Here is a 20,687-nt window from a genome sequence, read left to right on the forward strand (position 1 = left end):
CAGGTGAACGGTGTAGGAATTACAACACTTTCTATATGTGCCTCCCATTTTTTAGGGGACCAAAAGTAATGGGACAGTTGACTGAAAAGCTATTTCATGGACAGGTGTGGGCTGTTCTCTCGTTCTGTCATCTTCAATTAAGCAGGTCAAAGTTCTGGAGTTGTAATAATAGTGGTGAATAGAGCCAAAAAGAAGAGGATTGTGTCGAAGTCCCAATATTTATTATTACCTGACTTGTAGTCGTGTCAGCTCCAGGATAAATTCAGTCCACTACTGTTGGAGCTAGAAAGAGTGACGAGACAGTCCTGACACACTAGGGGGAGCTATAGTATCTTCCTCCAGCTCATCTGACAACAGAAATGACTGAAATCAGACCAAATCACTGGGTTGTGTAATACTACAGTCATGTATGTGTACAGTATGTATAACTCAATGCTCAATATTAATTATTAACTATTATTGGTGATGTTTTTAACCAATTCATTGTCTTTAATAACTGAAAAAAGGACGCAAAGACAGAGGACAAAGTTCCCATCATAAAGATAATGTCTTAAACCCACATTCATTACTTCTACTAGTAATAATAATAATAATATTATAAGCAATCAATCTGCTAAAGATGACAACACCTACAAATGCTTGATTTTAGCCTCACTGTCCAAACACCTGACCTTTATGTCTGCCAGCACATAAACGTACAACGAAAAGAGACTAGAGGAAGCAATCGGAGAGCAAGAACCTCCACCAAGAAAAAGTTTAATCACAACCAAATCTAATCAATATCGAATCCAATCATTTCTTCCTTGGGTTATGAGCTATCCCGAGAGCTCGTCATCCGTATTCTTCCTCGATCATTTCGACTCGCGCTAACCACAAACAACAAAAACAGCCTCCTTGGTGAAGGTAATAAACACAATAAAGTGACAAAGCAGAGCAGTTTAGCACCAAGTTAAGGGGAAAAAAAAGATTGAAAAGAAAAATCCACATATTACTTAATAACCGTCGTGCTGCGCAGAGTAACTTAGATTCTGTTAGATGTTTATCTCACTCAAATGCACCATAGTGACTTATAGTCCATTTAAGAAGATAACGAATTATGCTGTCACACTGTTTCACTCCACCACCACTTAATTATTGCACAATAGAAACATCATTAATTGAGACAATCGATATCTCCACTCCGTGGATGAAATGTCGTTGGTCAAATATGACTTCTCGCTGCATCGATCGATCGAGCGGCGCCGTAAAGTGCTTTCTCGTTTGAGAGCCGAAAAGAAAAAAGGCCATCAGCGAAACAAGGAGAAATTTAATTCCTTTCAAAACTATTGTTCATTTTTCTTGATTAGCGAGTATCCTCCTGGGGGATACACTTTAGGACAACGGCAGCTTCTCCGTCACATCAGTTAAAGAAACAATTATTGATTTAGCGCCGTATACGCCATGAATAGCTGACTAAAAATGGAGTTAATGTCCCAGTCCCCAAGCTCCTCACGTACACTCAGAGTAAATCAGTGAGGACCTGGTCAACAGGAAGGGCTCTTCAGTACCTCGGCACCGGTGTAATCACTGCGAAAGCAAATAGTGGTAATTAGGATGCTTGCTGCAAACAAAGACAAGTGGTGGGGTGGGGACACTGCTTTTGTCTGTCTATTTAATAAGAAAGCCTCCTTCTGTTAAATCCATAAAGCGGCGAAAGTCGACGTATGTCTTTGTCTCAGCTTTTATCGTGTCCTCGTTGTGGTCTTAAACTGCACACACACAAAGTCAAATGTAGATTTAATTAGTAGCTTTTGATGTCACCTGTCAGCCTCCATGGGTATAATTATTACGCCGAAGTATAGGCTGACAGTATACGAGCCATTATGGCATGTCCGTCATCCACTGAATCTAAAGATCCCGATTCTGCGGCTCACATGCAACGTCAACACCTGAGCCCTGTGATTTAAACCATTTCCAGGTTCAGGAGCTGCAGTCGGCAAGATGGTGAAGAGAGAAAATGTTTGGATCCATCCTGCTGATGAATTCCCATTGTTTTGATTCAGGAGCGATGAAAGAAAAAGGCCTATGATCCCGAAAGCTTAAGTTTATTTTTTATCTCATTTGTTGAAATCATCCTCACGTCTTAAGATAGTTGCGTGAAAGAAAAAACAGGCTTGCAATACTGTAACTTAAAGCGGACCTAGACCAGAAGTTCCAATTAACGTTGTTTTTTAGTGTGTATCTGCGTCATTACCTTGTTTACGAAGCCCTGAAGTTTCGAAACAAACAGTTCAGCCACTGCTGAGAACGCTGTGTTTTATTGTAATCTCCGGCTCAGCGAGATCTCTGAAAAAACCTGGTCCGGTTACGTAAACATCGGTTCTCCGGAACAGCCGATCATCCTGCTCCGGGCACTAGTCCGGGCACATCCGGTTTCGTACACTGAACCGCAGAAGAAGAATAACGTCCGTTGTGGAGGTGTTTCAGGAGCGACAGTGTCTTCAGACTCTGGGTCAGACTCCGGGTCAAAGTCAAAAAAGGGACTGCGGCGGGGAGTCGTGACAAAACTATTTTTAAACACTGTTAAAACAATGTTTTGATAATCAGTAGCAGTGCATCCACCGTTCCAGAGGGGGGAGCTGCGCTTCTGAGAGCTGGTGTGCTAGTTATGTCACTTCCGGGTATTGGCCAATCACAAGACAGTTGGGAAGGCTCTACGCTGGCTGGCCAATCACAACACCCTCTGTCTTCTGGGGGTGAGATTTCTGTCTGAAATACTGTGGCTGAGGAGAGCATCAGCAAGGAGAGATTTCTATCGGCTCGTTTACAGCAACTAGGAGGTTTTTGACCATAAAACAAGTTAATGCGTGTAAGTAGACCTCCATAACTCGCATATATGTGCAACAGGACCACTCTATGTGAGCTTTAACTTACAGACCGTAGCTTTAAGTAAGACAATTGTCCTGAACCTGATTTGCCAGCAATAAAAGACAAGTCAGGTGGGTTTTGGCACAAATATTGAAGAAAATATCAGAAGAATATGATAATGTATTTTTACTTTTAGTCTTAATACTTCTCAGTTTTTAGACCGGCTGTATCTTCACAGTTTTGCTTTGTTTGCCCAAAACTCAAGACCTACATGTAGGCAAACAGGGCACAAAGTTGGATATGGTCTGACGCTGAGATACCGGAGGAAACTGCTGTGTGACACTGGAGCTGGTGAGAATGTTTTCCTTCTAACTCAGGGGCCTCAAGCTCAAACTGACCTGGGGTCCAGTGAACTTTAGTGTGGTGTGAGGAGGGGGCCGGAGGCTGGTCAAGTGGGAAAAAAAGTTTGAGAAAAACTGTTTAGTGATTGGATTATAAATTTAGATCTTGATAATCCACCATGATGTTGCAATTAGACATACATTTTAATTGAATGAAAACATTAATTCAAAATAAGTAGACTATTGTAATTAAATCAAATATAACCTTAGCAAGATTAGGTCAATTGGACACTCTAAATCACGTGTCAAACTCAAGGCCCGGGGGGCCAGATGTGGCCCACCACGTCATTTTATGTGGCCCGCGAGGGATTAATTAAATTAAATCTGTGTTAAAATAGGTCTATGCTGCTTTAAGGCGTGCGTTGACCATAAACTACATTTCCACAGTGTATCATTGTATATGCATCATGCGACAAGTGAAATTGAGATTGAGACTGTGATCGCAGCAGAATGTGTTCACAAAAGCCACAACCAAAAAACGATGAATGCTAGCTTTATTGTGGCTGAAGAAATGGCCCGAGCTTCAAAGTCTTTTGCTGAGGGTGTGTGAACAGGTCTGCCCCGACCAGATACAGACCTTTATAACTGTTAGTTTGTCAAGAAACACCACCGCCGACAGGGTTACATCTATGATGCATCGTATGTGTAACTTGAATAGTAGTTACCTTTATTTTACATTATATTTGGTTGCATTTATTCTGTATGACAGTTACATCTGGCCCTTTATAACCATTATGCTGATGTGGCCCTCAGTGAAAATTAGTTTGACACCCCTGCTATATATTAACCATAGGTGTGAGTGTGAGTGGATGGTTGTCTCTATATGTGTCCCTGTGATGGACTGGCGATCTGTCCAGGGTGCACCCCCACCCCTATGTCAGCGGAGATTGGCACAGCATCCCCCTCATGTGCAGGATAAAGGGGTAGAAGATGGATGGATGGATGGATCCATTATAATTTTAGGGCCACGGACAACGACCGAGTTTGAGACCCCTCTAAACACGCCGCCACAAAACCAGACACAAACTTCGCGTCACGCGTCCGCCAGTGATTAATCGACAAAGTGTCTTCGTGTCCGCCCAAGTTACACGTGCGATGATTTGCATTCCGTGCAAACCCGGTCCTCCTCCTTTTGTGTGTCTCTGCTCTCAGAGCTCCGCGGCGTCCAACTGAAGGGCCACTTGCACTTACACACGGACAAGAAGGCCGACCTGTAATTGTTGTTCATCCAGCCGTACAGGATGGGGTTGACGAACGTGGAGCACATGGCCACGATGTGAAAGAGTGTGAAAAGCAGCTTAAAATCCTTCATGTACAACAAGGAGCTGTCGATGTCGACGGCCAGCTGGAACGCGTGGAACGGCAGCCAGCTGATTGCGAACACCACCACCACGGTCAGCAGCATTTTGGTGGTCTTTTTCCTCAGCTGGTGGCGGTCATTCTGACCTCCATAGGTCCTGTGACTCCTCAGCTTATTCCAGATGCCGATGTACGCAAAGGAGTTAATAGCTAGGGGTAACCCATACTGAACTAGAAGCATTAAAATACTGTAGACACTTCCGTTCATGCTGTTTTCTGGCCACTTCTCTGTACACACTTGGATGGAAATGTCTGGCGGAAGCTCAATTGTAACGTACTCCCGGAAAATGGCGAGCGGGCTCGCGAGCAGGGCGCTAACGGTCCAGGTCACGATGATGACCACGGCGCACATGTCTTTGGACATCTTGGTCTCCATGTGGTAGACGATGCTGCGGTGGCGGTCCAGAGCGATGATGTTCAGCGTGATGGTGGACACGTGCACGGCCATGCCCTGAGCAAAGGGCAGCATGAAGCACAACGCCTGACCGAATTTCCACTCGCCGTAGAGCGTGTAGACGAGGGTGAACGGCAAACACAGCATGTTGACCAGCAAGTCGGCCACGGCCAAGTTCACGATGAAGAAGTTGGTGACGGTCTGCAGCTGCTTGAACTTGTAGACGACGTAAATCACCAGGGAGTTCCCTGTCACTCCGAACACGATGATCGTGCTGTAAGCGAGGATGAGAGTCACCTGAACGCCGATCAGATGGGTGCTGTCGTCGAGCCTTATGAAGTTCTCGTCGCTGATCGTGCCCGTGGGTGAGCAGCAGTTGGAGAATGGAACTTCGACTGGAGAACCTTCAGCTTGAGTCATGTTCAGTTCATCCGCTGCATCCATGGCTGACAGATCCCATAAGTCTATCTGTGAAAACAATGGGAACATGTCACTCAAAGCACTTTCTCATTCACCCAAGTCGTACCGTTTTCCAAAGGATGTGAATCAGTAGAAACTATAGACTTTTCATCTCTCATCCACGGGGCTTCTTCAGTTGTGAACTCTGGGAACTGAAGAGGTTTTTTTTTTTTCGACTATTAGGCAACAAAATGATGAAGTCTTTCAGTGTGTCTCCCACAACAACATAGCAGCATAAACAATATTTATTTTCTGTTTTAACACATTAATTGTGCACCAACTGACACTTCTGAAGTGTCATTTTCAATCGCAATAATTTTAATTATGACTACACTGGTGCCTTTAAGTATCCAACGTACACTTACAGAGCATGAGATACAATCTACAGCTTAGCAAACCAGCAAAGGCAGCAGTGGTGGCTCCACACAGAGTCATGATGCTGCTTCTTCTCCTTCATCTTACAGAATAACTGCTGTGCAGGTATAAATAAGACACAATAGGGCATTTTCCTCTTAATGTCCCACTAATGCATGAATGAAAGCAGCATAAAAGTTTACATTTTTGAAAATGAATAAATAAATAACACCCATCAATTAATCAATCAGCGGAGCAACCTGCTCTAAGAACAAATATGAGATGCTATAGACTTTGAAAATCTATGCAAATCTCTCTGTTTGACTGCTCCAGCCTTATTTCTGCCCTGGTATTAAGCCAATTGCGTTCATTTCATAAAGAAATGGGTTGAGACGTTACAATGCTGCTGCTGTTCATTCTTATGTATAATAAAAACAACTAGTAGAAAATGCAGAGATCAATATAGAGAAGCATACAGCTAAAAAAATGCAACAGCTGTTTTTCACACTATAACTATCCTTATTATCATCCACATTAAAATCATCCACTGACCTCAATCTGCACAAACAGCTTTTTATATTCGTGTACATATATTCCACATGCGCGTTTCTTCTCCGTCCTCCTTCATCCAGAAAAAGCAAAAAAAAAAAAAAAAAAAAACACCGAAACACAATTAATCTCCTCCGGCGCCGAGCAAAGTGAGCGCAACAGCAAAGCGCGCAACCTTTGCCAGTGCGCACAGCAGCGAGTTTGGCACCGAGGGCGCATCACCTGCATGCGCTGTGGAACACCGACTCATGAGGCGGCTCGAGCGACAGGGAGGGAGCGCGCCCTTCCCTCATTGACATCCTGAGGGTGAGAGATGATTCTGCTGCCTGTTCATAGGAGTGGCTCGTTTACTTCATCCTGAGCGCGTACATGCGTTTTCCGCTGCTGCTGCTGCTGCTGCTGGGAAGGCAAATGTCATATTTCTGCATATGTGGGACTCGGATAAACGTTATAGTCAAAATTGTTTCAGACCATGCTTCTCAATTATTGTCTGTTATGCCCCCCTTAGGATGAAGATAACATTCCCACCTATAAATTGGCTTAGTATATATACATATATATATATATATATATATATATATATATATATATATATATATATATATATATATATATACATATACATATACATAATAATAACACATTTTGTCTATAAAATTGTTATGAGTACGCCTCTGCATAACATTGTATGCTTATTAACATTAAAGAAAACAAAATATCAACTTACAACAAAAAATAACTTTATTAACATTCCTTTTTAGTCTGTAACAGAAAATATTTAAAGTGCATCAATTTGTGTATGTGGATGTGCAATTACACTTTATTCTAGTAAAGCAAAAACAACATGTTCCCCGCAGTCACACGGCCCCCCCGGCATGTCACTGCGCGCCCCCCCTGGGGGGCCCGCCCCACTATTTGAGGACCACTGGTTTAGACAGAGGAATTGTATGCAGATACAAAGGCAGAGAAGAGAATATCCAGGTCTGATCAAATTAAAAACAGTTTTTATTTTGAAAATCCACTCTCCCCCTTCAGGTCCATGTGGTTTCAAGGCCTGTATGTTTTGACAATGAGATTTAAATACGGATATGTGGATACAATTTTTTTTTTTGCAAAAATAGGTAGAAATAAGACAATAGAAACATTTTTCAGGTCTGAACTCCGAACATCTGAAATCCCCAGATCCTTTTAGAACTCTCGCGGGCTTAACCTAAAGATTGTACATTATCATTTCATTTGCTATGCATGCAAATTAAAAACTGTTTTAATTACAACCAGAAAATTGAAGCAAGCTGAGATTGATCTTAATTGTGTTGTCAGTGTAAACAGCTCAGCGACGCTCAATGAGCCGCTGCCGGTCAAAGGGGAGCAAACACAACTTACAATGTATGACGTCAATTTACTTGTTTTGGTACATTATACATAATGAAAAAAACACACAAGATATTTCTCCAATTGAAAAGTTGACCAAGTTATTGAATTAAAGGCTTGATTGCAAGGTTATTACATTTCAAGCTGTCAGTAGTCCACGCAGAAATTGATTTGTTTGCACTCAAGTCTATCCATCATCCATCCATGGTCACAGGGGACTGAAGTCTCTTTCAGTGTTGGACAAAGATGGAGTACAATGACCTGCCTTTCTGCAAAAGACTCATACATGAACAGAACATTTCTGACATTGAGATTCCACAGATTCTCCTGTAAGTATATACAGGCATATATTAGATAATATAATACAGAGCTGGTCCAACGTGTCTTTTTATAAGCGGTGCAGTGACTGTCATCTCAGTTTATCAGTTATATAATCAATAATTACTTAAAACTTTACATAAAATATTGTATATTTACAGAGACGTTTAAAGCTCCACTGTGTAACTTCTGTCACCAAACCACTGCTTGTTTGTCGGAGTCTGCAGAGGTTTCTAAAAGGACGACTCCAGGTCCATATTCCAGCGAAAGATGTGTGGAGCTGAGGATTAATCAGGATCATTTGACAATGGTTTGAATGCAACAAGCGTTTGTTAGTGTTTGAGGTATACGTTTTTCGCTGGAGTTTGTTTCTCTGGCTGTCTGTTAGCAACATAACTCGAAAAGTCACAGACGGATTTGGATGAAATCTTTAGGAAATGTCCGCAATGGGACCAGGAAGTGATTACATTTTGGGCGTGATCCGTAGACGTTACAACACTCACTGACTGACCCAGGCGCGCCGGCAGGGTGTATTTTGTTGGCACTGGGTTGCCTTGGCAATGTTACACAGTACAGTTTGTGGCGTGTTTCCATCCTGGTACAGTTCGATTTGGCACAGCTTGGAACGGTAAAGCCCTTGGTCAGGCTTGCGTTTCGACTGAGACTTTAACCTTCGATGACCGGGTCAGCGAGATACGTTTATGAAGCCCTGAAGGTTCGAAACAAACAGTTCAGCCACTGCTGAGAACGCTGTGTTTTATTGTAATCTCAGGCTCAGCGAGATCTCTGAAAAAACCCGGTCTGGTTACGTAAACAGCAATTCTCCTGAACAGCAGATCCTCCTGCTCTGGGCACTAGTCCGGGCACATCCGGTTGCGTATTGTACCCAACAGAGTCAGTGTCTTCTGACTCTGGGTTTGACTCCGGGTCAAAGTCATAAAATGGACTGCGGCGGGGAGTTGTGAAGAAGCTATTTTTAAACACTGTTAAAACAATGTTTTGATAATGAGTAGCAGTGCATCCACCGTTCCAGAGGGGGGAGCTGCACTTCTGAGAGCTGGCATGCTAATTACGTCACTTCCAGGTACCTGGCCAATCACAAGACAGTTGGGAAATTGTTTGCTGGGGCTGAGATTTCAGTCTGAAACAGCGCGGCTGAGGAGAGCTTCAGTGAGGAGAGATTTCTATCGGCTCAACTAGGAGGTTTGTGTCCATAAAAACAAGTTAATGTGTGTAAGTAGACCTCCATAACTAACATATATGTGCGATAGGACCACTCTATGTGAGCTTTAAATTGTAGTATAAATACAGTGACCCCATTTTCAAACTGTCAATCCTGCGGAAAGTAATAAGGCCTGGTAATTTGGTTACCACCGTTATAAAAACAAGACACCATGTGTCCATTAGAAATCGAGTTAATGTCAAGCAGCCTCCTCGGGAAAAACAAATACTTTGCCGATTGTGAAACAGCACAGATGGTGAAGTCATGAGGGGGAAAAAAATCAGGAATGGATCGTCATATTCGAGATTCCCCTTGTTTTAATGGGAATACCAGTACCAGGAAAGTTTCTCCTCTTGTCAAACAGCTGTGGAACCACAGATTATATCTATGTGACAATATTCAAGTTATTTTACAAACACTTTTATAGGTTTTCTGTAGGTTTTATTTGGCAGAAGTTGTAGATAAAATATGATGTGTGTGATGATTGTATGAACTCGTATGAATTGTTTTTAATGAACCCAGAAAAAGCCTTTTTACATTTATATCATGAGTTGAGTCAACTCGGCCATTTTCGACCACAATGTTTTTACAGCGGTTCACAATCTGCATAATTTCTCCAGCTGTCTTAGAGAGGTGGATTGGGGTGAAGGATTTTCCGTTGCTACATGAAAGTTCACCTTTAAGTAACCTTTAAAGGTTCTTAAACACAGTGACAGTGGCATAAAATGGATTTTTCAGGGTGAGTGCAATTGGAAACAGTAAAAATGAAGCAGAAAGCTGGAAGATCATCACACATTTATCATACACTTGCAGGTTATTTGTCTGCCATGTAAACGTAAATTAGGCTACATTTATTTCCTTCTCTTTGATGCTTTACTGATCCTATTTGGAGTCGTGTTGTGGAGATGTGTTGTCGCCGTTCGCCTCGTTGGTGACTGAACACTACATGGCAGTGACTGATTACTGACATCCTCCACCTAAATAGAATCATTCTCCAGATAATATCTGCAGTGAGCGAAGCATACCTTAATGCAGCAGGAGCTTTCATGGCCTGCTCACGCAATCTGGAGGGAGGACGGCGGCACATCTGTCATTTTCAGAAGCGGAGATCTCGGGATGCAAAGCAACACAGGATCCATGTGTCAGGGACACTTAATCATCTCTTATTAAATGAGATTATTGAACACACGTCACCTGTTCCTTACAAAACAGTCATGATGTATACAGTATACGCCAGCATGAAAGTGAAAAACAGGAAATACTTATGCTTCTAAGTGCTTCTTCAGGGTTATTTTATATAGGGTTGATGTATTTTCTTTCTTTCGTTCTCTCTTTTTTGAAGAAAAGATACAAGATTATAGTTTAACATTTTAATAGATATTTTTGAATGTAGCACCAGAAAAGAAAGAAAAGAAGGTTGATGGGAACTTAAAGGAGCCATATTATACCCTATTTCTCCAAGTTAATTAGCATTTGGAAAAGCCATTTGCCGACTAGCCGGCACATTGCGGTCATATATAAAATGTATCCACTGGACATGTAAATCCTCTGAGGCTGGAAGTTTGTGTAGAACTCTGTGCTGCACTGTGCAGCCAACACTTCGTTTTTTAGAGCAAAGCGGAGCTCCGCGGGACAACAATTCCAGGAATGTCTTATTGTGAAGTCAACATGGCGTGTTTTATCTCCTGTACTTAGACTGAGGCGGACCACAAAAACATGAGTGAGTCATGTTTCCACACTTTGCCTACTCATAGGGCCTCCAGAGTCCCAAATATGAGTATTAAAATGATTAAAAAGTTGATTTTGCATATGTCTCCATTTTGGCAATTTGCACCCTACGTAAATCGTCTGAGCACGTTTGTCGTACCGCCAAATTTGTACGAGACACATCGAATTTCGCCCATTCACACAAGAGACAGACCCCCGAACACGTCCAAGAACACTAACTTGACCCAACAGGAAGTTGGCCGTTTTAAATTTAGCTTCCATCTTGCCACAAAACAGGAAGTGCCCTATAACTTCGCCATACGTTGACTAATTTCCTCGAAACATAACCGGTGCGACCCACCCTGAACACGTATACATTATCACTACTATTCTGTGCCTTTGCAGTCATTTCGGAGGGGATTGTTGAATGAAATTGAAGAAAGGTCAGGCAACTGCTGGACTTCCCTGTTTGTGTGGTGGGACACTTGTGTGGAGTCGTAGTTTAGTTTGTAATATGATAATAAATATTCATATTTTTCTTTTAGTCCTAATGAGAACACAAAGATGTTTTTTTTTTTCCCCAAATATAGAGCTAATTTGAAGACGATGTCTTTTTATATGTTTATTTCTCCCCTGAATTCATCCTTTCAATCAAAATGAGTTGATCATAAGCCAGGCTCAGTCATAGCCGCTGCAAATTAGCTTCTAAATAAGAGCAATAAAGTGTTCTGAGAGGTTCCACTGTGTGTATAAAGCCAATAAACTAGTATTAGCACACTGGTCTCCCACAGCCTGCACTAATAGCCTTTCTGTCTGGCTGCTGGATGACTCCCTCTCCACCTGTTATTCACCCTAATTACTATAGTTGCAGCTGAGCCACACTTACTTTTAGCATTTAACACAACTGTGGGTAACAAAAACAGTAAGGAATCAGTAAACCCTTTTTTCCCAGTTTAAAGCACATATATACTGTATAAGGGAAATGCATTCAAAAATAAAACTAGACAGCAACAGCCATTGTGTTTTGTAAAAAATAAATGATTGTGAGTCTGATTGCAATGAGTATTTGAGGTGCCAGCTGCAGTAAAACAAAAACAATCACACCCCTGCAGATAATCTGTCAGTGAAGGCTGGTGATAAAAAAAATGTTGGCGGGGGGGGGGGGGGCGGTATTTTAATGAAAAGAGGAAAAAAAACATGGTGGGTGATCGATTAAAGATCAGACATGATGATTGCTGTTTGTAGCTGTGTGAGGGAGAGGGAGGGAGAGACACGCAGGGTGAGATTGACACAGACACACACACACACTAAGGGAGAGACACACACACGGAGTGCGAGACACACACAGGGAGAGATCGACACACAGGGAGTGAGACACACACACACAGGGAGAGTGAGACACACACACAGGAAGAGATTGACAGACACACACACACAAAGGGAGACACACACAGGGAGAGATTGACAGACACACACACAAAGGGAGAGACACACACAGGGATAGAGACACACACACACAGGGAGAGTATGGTGTTTTTTCAAACTACTTTTTCAAAAGTTTCTAAAGACATGTTGGACTCAGTCATCACGTGTCCAGAATTTTCCTATCTTTTGTATTAGAGAGGGGTCGACTGCGGATGCACCACTTGCACAACAAGAGTCTATGGTAAAGATTTTTGCTCCCCAAAGGAACAGGAAATACGTGCATATGTCCGTTCGTGCACTGTGAACAAGTGAGAATATATTTAAACTTAATTTAAATGCAGATTACAAGTTTATTTATCTTTATTTAAATTTTCATGATTTTTAAAAATTATTCCTATGATTCCTATCTTCTTCTTCTTCATGTGAGACCAGTGGGGTGGTGTTGTCATTTGTCCTTACTTGACTAAAAACAACAAGTAAAAACAACCTGTGGCTCCAAAATGTTTATTATCTTTATTTTAAAGTGGGGGCTTAAGCCGAGCGGGAAAATTGTTGGATTCACAAGACGACGGCGCCAGTTTTATGTTATTTCTGTGCTCTTTCAAGTCCCTGCCCCCACTCACAGTGAAGTCAGTGCATGCTGAGTGCTGAACATGGTTTGCTGCATTGAGAATTTGCCTGTGGATGAATGACATCCAGCTGTGCTGTGCGACCGTCTCGACGCAATAATGAACAATGACGGGCGTTTAGCTCCCGATGAGTGTGTTAAGCAAAAACATTTAAGAACGGCGCAGCTTTCTGCATCACACGTCAGCTAACTGTTGTCCATGTTGCCTGCACACCAGTCAGCATCATGATGCTTCGTTTGCAATTTGTGGCTCGTTAGAGTGTCATGGATTCATCAATGTTCTACTTCCCTGCTTCAAAGCACATCCTCCCTCAAGAGAAACAGCCATGTTTTTGATCACTTCCACTTCCAGCGAGTGGAGGCGATCAAAACAGCGCTGTTTTGTTTCGCTTCCACTCCCTGGATCATCAGCTATACTGTACCATGTTTTCTACCTCAGGCTCCAGGATCCTGGAAAAGCTTATTATTAAAAATGTCAAAAACAGGAAGTTTCTTTTAGAGATAATGATTTTATTGAGTCACTTCCAGTATTTCAGAAGTGTGGGAAACTCAGCTGGAATGCTGGGACTAACGCTAATGTCCCATGAGTCTGCAGCTGGGGTAAGTACATAGCAAATACAAAGAAAGTATGTATTTTAAACTCACACTGATGAACATCCGGACTGATATTATAGTCAGTGGCTCCTCTTCCCAGTAATGAGTCTCGCTGGATGGTTCATACCATATATCCTCAAATTTTCCATCCACTCCTCAATTTTCGATCACTTCATCGTCCAGATCAGGGTCGCGGAAAAGTCTAGACAAACAACCGTTCACTCTCATACTCACATGTTGGTTTGATTTAGAGCCGGAGAGTCAAACTCATTTTTAGTTCAGGGGCCACATGCAGCACAATTTTATCTCAAGTGGGCCGGACCAGTCAAATAATAGCATAATAACCCATAAACAACAAGAACTCCCATGATTTTTGTTGCTTTGCTTTACATTTAAAGGAGACATTTTATGCAAAATCAACTTTTAAATCATTTTAATACTTATATTTGGGATTCTGGAGGCCCTATGAAGGTAAAGTGTGAAAAAAAAGATGACTCATGATTTTGTGGTCCAGGAGATAAAACACACAATGTTTTTCTTTTATTTATGTTTTATTTTGAAACACTCTTGTTTTAGACTCCTTCATTTCCGTTTTTTTAATCCCGCCCCCTCTAGTGATTGATAGACACGCCCAAATAACACACACCTGTTCCTCGTTAGCTCACCTCCTTCACTCAGTTCAGACTTCAGTCCCTGCCACATCGAGGCTTCCAGCGTTTTCTATTGTAAGTTATTAAATTTTTTTTAAATCCTCTCTTACCTTTCCCTTCCTTAACTCTTTAAGGTACAACTCAACCATTTGGTCGACCACACTTTAAGTCACTATTATCTCATTGAAAAATGCATCAAGCTGAACTCACTAACACTAAATTAATGTGACTTGTTCTGAATGTTGTACTTTATGAATTATGCAAACCAGGTTTATTATGAACAGACATCTCAACCGTTTGGTAGAGGCCTGTATCTAAAATACTGTCGGGTCTAATTAAAAAAAATAAAAAAATATATATATATATGTATTGATTTTCATTAATTGTTATCATAAGTAAATAAAATAAAATAATAAAAAATGCAAATAAATAATTTTCTTTTTTGTTGGTGTGTACCTTAAAGGGTTAATTAACTGCCAAGGAGCCGAACCTTATTTCGTCCAGTAAACGCCGATTTGTGCCTGAACCGTCTTGTGGTGTGTCCAGCATGTGCGTCCACTCCACTTACACGCTTGGCGTTACAAGAAGAGAGTGTGTGATACTTATTTCTGTTGACTTGTGGATTGATTTGGTCATTTAGGCTCATGGAACTGCCAGTAAATGACTAATCTTTACTTGAACATTTGGAAATCATGTTTACACGCGTCTTAGCAAACTAAGCAGTGGCCCTTGTGGTCTTTTATGAATGGCAAACTGGTCGCTACAGTGGTCAAATCTTTTTGGCTCATCAGCTATATTCCCAGATCATGTATGTGCTGCTCAGCTCCTATTTATAGTTGTTGTCTTGTTTCTGCACAAGTTCTCTTACGACCCACTGTCCTCTGATTTAGAAGGTATACACTTGTTTTTATTTGTCACTTAAACTTAATAGCTGAAGACACAGGCAGATCCACCACCATCAAACTATAAGATGTATTGATATTCATTAAGTCATTGTACAGTAAGTGTTTTCCCTTTGGACAAAAGTAGCATCAATGATGTATTACTTACACCCTCACACTTTTCAAATAATGAATCACCCTCTAAATCTAAATAATATACTTTATCTTCCTGGTCACCACTAAGTGTCTCCACTCAAATAAAAAGGGTCAAAGGGTCAATCTTTTTGACCCCTGTTATTTGCTCGCTTCAGATTCTCAGGGAAAATGCTAAAAGAAGACGTCGGAATGTTGCTGCTACAGAACGCTGTCCTTGTTGTAGTAACAATGGCATAACGTTGACCACATACTCTGCAGTAATGAGCAAGTTATTGAATTCAACAGCTTGTTCCCATGGATTGTTTTTTCCCCCTCATCTGCAAAAATAAAAGGATATTTTGCAACTTTAATGACAGACAAAGGAAAAACAGTTTGTAGAAATACGTCTTTAATGAAAAACATGCAGCGTGTGACATTTTCCAATATAACTGATCAAAGTCATATAATGTGAGAAGTTTATTGCACTTTGACAAAAGAGGTGTATCACACTGATTACTTTTAGAACATTTCCGCACTTAGAAAAGCAGTGTGACATTTATATAAGCTCCGGCTACAGACTGTACGTATAGTTCAGATCATAGGTCAGTTTCATCTTAATGCCTCTGCTGAGCTTCATCTCAGTCCTCCAGAGATTACAACTGCACTGCTATGATTAAACAAGATCAATGTGAAATATCAACACAGTGAGTCAGAGCTGGAAAGGGAGAAAAGAAATCATATCAAATCATACACCACTTCCATTAAAAACACTGGAATGTCAATATGATATTGTATAATTCTATTAAAACATTTGATTATTTTGATTTGAAAGAGTTTGGGATTTGTAAAAAAAAAAAAAGGAAAAGTACATTCATTTAAAAGTATTTTTTTCCCAGATGAAGCTGTACTACGGAGTCCCCTGAAGTGACATGAGAAAAATTATGACATTTTTTTTTTCATAATTTTTCATAATTTTATTTTTGGGAAACTCGAGATTTCGAGTTTCAAAAATTAAAAAAAAAAATTCACACTAAGTAATAATTCAGGAACAACATGGTTGTGATTTTGTAATGGGGCAATATTAAGGTAGTGCTATCTTATCTAATGTGATTTGTAGTAATAAGGAGATCATATTACAGTAATACCATGTTATAATATCAAGGTCATATCTCAATAATGAGAATTATAGGCCTCACCTGTGACTTGGTGATTATGATAGAAATAAGATAAGAGTTATCTTCTTCAACATTCTAATAAACAAATAAAGGATGCAAGAATATTTGCATATATATATATATATACACTACCGTTCAAAAGTTTGGGGTCACCAATACAATTATTTTGTGTTTTCCATTTAAATTCACACTTTTATTCATCAAAAGAGTTGCAAAAATTAATAGAAAATATAGTCAAGACATTGACAAGATTAGAAATAAGAATTTTTATTCAAAATAATAAGTTTGCCCTTTCATCAAAGAACCAGCAAAACTGTTTTCAGCTGCTAACATCATTGCACAAGGGTTTTCTAATCATCCAATAGCCAAACACTGGAAATGGGCCTCTATACACCTATGTACATATTCCATTAAAAACCAGACATTTGCAGCTAGAATAGTCTTTTACAACATTAATAATGTATAGAGTGTATTTCTGATTCATTTAATGTTATATTCATTGAAAAAATAGTGCCTTTCCTTCAAAAATAAGGACATTTCTAAGTGAGCCCAAACATTTGAATGTTAGTGTATTAAAAAACAAATCTACAACTGACTAAAGAATGTAAAACATACCTTTCACTGTGTCTTTAGTCATGCAGCTAACAAAAAAAACTTGATATCAAAGTCCACTTGTGTGTTACAATCTTTAAAGTCTTTACTCACGAGGCCTTTAGGCCGCCATCCAGATGGTGAATGAGGTGAGCAGGGTCGGTAAAAGCGTCAGTGGTGTCACACAGCCCAGATACAGCATAGTTCCCACACCACATAGTGCGGTCAGATAGGCGCTCATCCTACTGCAGACAATCTTCCTCACCGTTGTGCAGAACTGAGTGGAAAACGTGTCATCATTAGACCGTGACTTGAGAAAGATGATCAACCACCAAACAGACGTCTTCATTTGCTCCAAGATGGGATTAATTAGTAACACTAGATGGAGCTACAGTACTTGACTCCTGAATAAGGTATTCATCGTTGTTGGGTCACATACTCATGTGATTATAGTTACCAGTGATTAAGAAGTAAGGCAGGGTTAGTGTTGTAGTCACACACTTTCACAAGTACATTCAGATTAACATTGCTTTAGTCATGCAAACTGTCAATCAAACCTCCTTTAGAAATAACTCAGAGTATTTCACATGCTGCACGTGCAATAAGCTGTGGCTTTACATTAGCACCTCAGCCGTGCATGATACAAAGACAGAGAAACCTTGTGAAGAACGAACATTAATGTGAGCAAAACTCCAAAAGGAATATCCACTTCTTACTGTGTAAGAATGCAGAAAGGTCCTTGTTCTGACCCGGTTGTGAACAGCACTAACCACTACTCCCCCGCGTGGACCGAGATAAAATATCCTTATCTTAATTCAGGCAACTGAACTTTTCTGCAGCTAACTCCTGAAGATGATGTCCTAAATGGTACAGTATTCCCTCTTTGTGTCACCATACATTTTGGCATTGTGTGTTTAAAGGTCCCATTTTATACCCTATTTTCTCCAAGTTAAGCTAGTTCCCTGGTGTCCTAATGAACATGTCTGTGACATGCTTTGGTCAAAATACCTTAAGAATGAAGCACCACAGCAGTTCAATCACCCTGCCAAAATCACCCCGCTCGGTTTTGAGTGCCTGTCTCATCAGCTACAGAGGCTACTGGGAGCTAACAGCAGTTAGCATTTGGAAAAGTGATAATTTGCAGGCTCTAGCAGGCACATTGCCGTCATATATAACATGTATCCACTGGACAGATAAATCCTCTGAGGCTGGAAGTTTGTGTAGGACTCTGTGCTGCACTGTGGAGCCAAGAATAGAACTTTTAGCGGACTTCGCAGACTTCCAGGTTTTCGGATACTGTTGCCCTCACCAGCACTCTCGCGTTTTTTAGGGACAAAGCGGCGCTTTCTCCAGGAATTTAGCGCATTGTGACGTCCCAATGAGCGCAGAAGTCAACATCGCGTGTTTTATCTCCTGTACTTAGACTGAGGAGGGGACTCTGGAGGTACTATACGGATTTAAATGTTCTAAAAAGTTGATTTTGCATAATATGGGACCTTTAAAATGCAAAGCTATCATTCGATCTTTCTACCGACCGGAGACCAGAGACTTTACCTTGTATGTCTGGTAGCTGATAGCCATGCCATATCTGCAGTACATGACGTAGTGTTCACAGTTGTACCACAGTAAACTGTAGGTGACGGAGCCCAGGAGTTTCTCCGCCCTTCGAGCCACCTCATCCCCATCTAGCGGAGGCTGGCTGCACACTTTGTCCATGTGGTTGAGGAGAATCTCTGAGCCGTAGGCGAAGTCTGCCACAGAGTCCACTCTGACACTGGCCGTCTTGGTGATAACCCCCAGCAGGAGGCGGTTATTCGTTACCATTTTGGCAATAGCATTTCTATTCCTGGTCATTACAGGCAGGATGTCTGGAATGAGATGAGCCACGCGGTTGTCGCCCAGGTAGATGCCAAAGTGTGCGAATAACGTCCTGGGAACTTCTAACAGGTCCCCGCGCTTGAAAAGTGACAGGTCATATTTGGAGTCTTCCTCCTCCTCCTCCTCCTCCTCCTCCTCCTTTTTGGAAGCTACAAAGAAAAAGCTGAGCAGCTGGTAGAGGAACATGTTTGCAGTGTGCGGCACAGTGTCGCGGCACCTGAGCATTTTAATTCATGTCAGGATTGGGAGGGGCCACCGTGGTCAGTGAGATTAAATATTGGTCAACGTTTTTGGTTTGATTTTGAGAGCGTTTTAAGGAGCTTTCTCTAATCACTTTGTCGTGTGATGGGATTTTGAAACTCCGGCCTTGTTTGCGATGTATTAAGGTCAAGGGTCCTCATTAAGAAGGCTGCATTGGCGACGAGTTAAATCCTCCATTGAGAAGGTCACAGATATTGAACGAACACACAAATAATGAGCCTTTGTTTTTCAGGGATTAGACCAATCTGCAACTGCTTGGATTTGACTCATGATTATTCAGCACTTTCTTGAAAAGTAAGAAAAGAAATAATTGTTGTAGTCAAAGGTATAGATTTTGAACTAGCAGGAGAGGAAGAATTAGTAGTATGATGACACTACTAATGAGAGTATATATTATATATTTATACGCCAATAGGGCGTTGACCAGCCTGTTGGGATGTTTCCCATAAGAATCAAATTCCCATTTTGAAGAATCATGATTTCACTGATGTTTGTGTTTTGAGGTGTCACCTGCCCCACATTTAATCTTAAAAAAAGTAAAACGAAACTTAAGGGACAGGAAATGACATCAGCCACAGAGGCTACTGGGAGCTAACAGTAGTTAGCATTTGGAAAAGTGATCATTTACAGGCTCTAGCAGGCACATTGCCGTCATATATAACATGTATCCACTGGACAGATAAATCCTCTGAGGCTGGAAGTTTGTGTAGAACTCTGTGCTGCACTGCAGAGCCAAGAATAGAACTTTTTGCAGACTTCGCAGACTTCAGGTTTTCATATACCGTTGCCCTTGCCTGCACTCTCACGCGTTTTACGGACAAAGCGGAGCTCCGCGAGACAACAATTCCAGGAATTTAGCGCATTGTGACGTCCTAGTGAGCGCGGAAGTCAACATCGCGTGTTTTATCTCCTGTACTTAGACTGAGGAGGACCACAAAAACATGATCATGTCATCTTTTTCACACTTTGCCGATGATGATAGTACCGCCAGAGTCCCAAATATAAGGATTTAAATGATTAAAAAGTTGAGGAAAGGAATTCTCCTCTCAATGGGAGCATGATTTGTAAAACTGAAATCACGTGTCGCTGAAGAAGACCAGAGACGTTTAACTCCTCAAGATGATATTTACAGACATTATAAATCAAATTAGAAGTTGGTTAATTTCCCCATAAGGTTCCATTCACTCACCACTCCAGCAGTCACTTACCCACTCAAGGCAATTCAGTATATTTCTACTTATTGGCGTCCTTGGGAGACTAGATCCACTTTGTATATGTGGTCTCGACCTCACTCCTACTGTAATAACAAGGTTATTTTAGGCTTCCCTTTCAAGGGCATCTCAAGAGACTCTTAATAATCTTATATTTTATATAAAAACACAATAATTAACCAAGTTACCAAGATTTCTCTTTCAAAAAGGAGGACAAAGAAATCCGGACTTGAATTGGATTAAAGCATCTTAAAGTTGTTTTGGCTAAAATTAGGTT

General features: G+C 41.0%; 2 protein-coding genes across 2 annotated transcripts; both read right to left on the minus strand.

Annotated features, from left to right (window-relative positions):
* Positions 1–4,332: 4,332 nt before the first annotated feature.
* On the minus strand, positions 4,333–5,445 carry npy2r (neuropeptide Y receptor Y2; the record flags this gene model as incomplete). The annotated part of the gene is made up of 1 exon (XM_083909295.1): positions 4,333–5,445. One exon carries the CDS (start codon positions 5,443–5,445, stop codon positions 4,333–4,335), a length of 1,113 nt encoding a protein of 370 aa, XP_083765421.1.
* Positions 5,446–17,181: 11,736 nt separating this feature from the next.
* Positions 17,182–19,124, minus strand: LOC310944054 (lecithin retinol acyltransferase; the record flags this gene model as incomplete). The annotated part of the gene is made up of 2 exons (XM_083909760.1): positions 17,182–17,337; positions 18,615–19,124. 2 exons carry the CDS (start codon positions 19,122–19,124, stop codon positions 17,182–17,184), a joined length of 666 nt encoding a protein of 221 aa, XP_083765886.1.
* Between the last annotated feature and the right edge of the window lie 1,563 nt (positions 19,125–20,687).

This window comes from Microchirus variegatus (genome assembly GCF_963457635.1).
Source record: "Microchirus variegatus genome assembly, chromosome: 23".
NCBI classification, from domain to species: Eukaryota; Metazoa; Chordata; class Actinopteri; order Pleuronectiformes; family Soleidae; genus Microchirus; species Microchirus variegatus.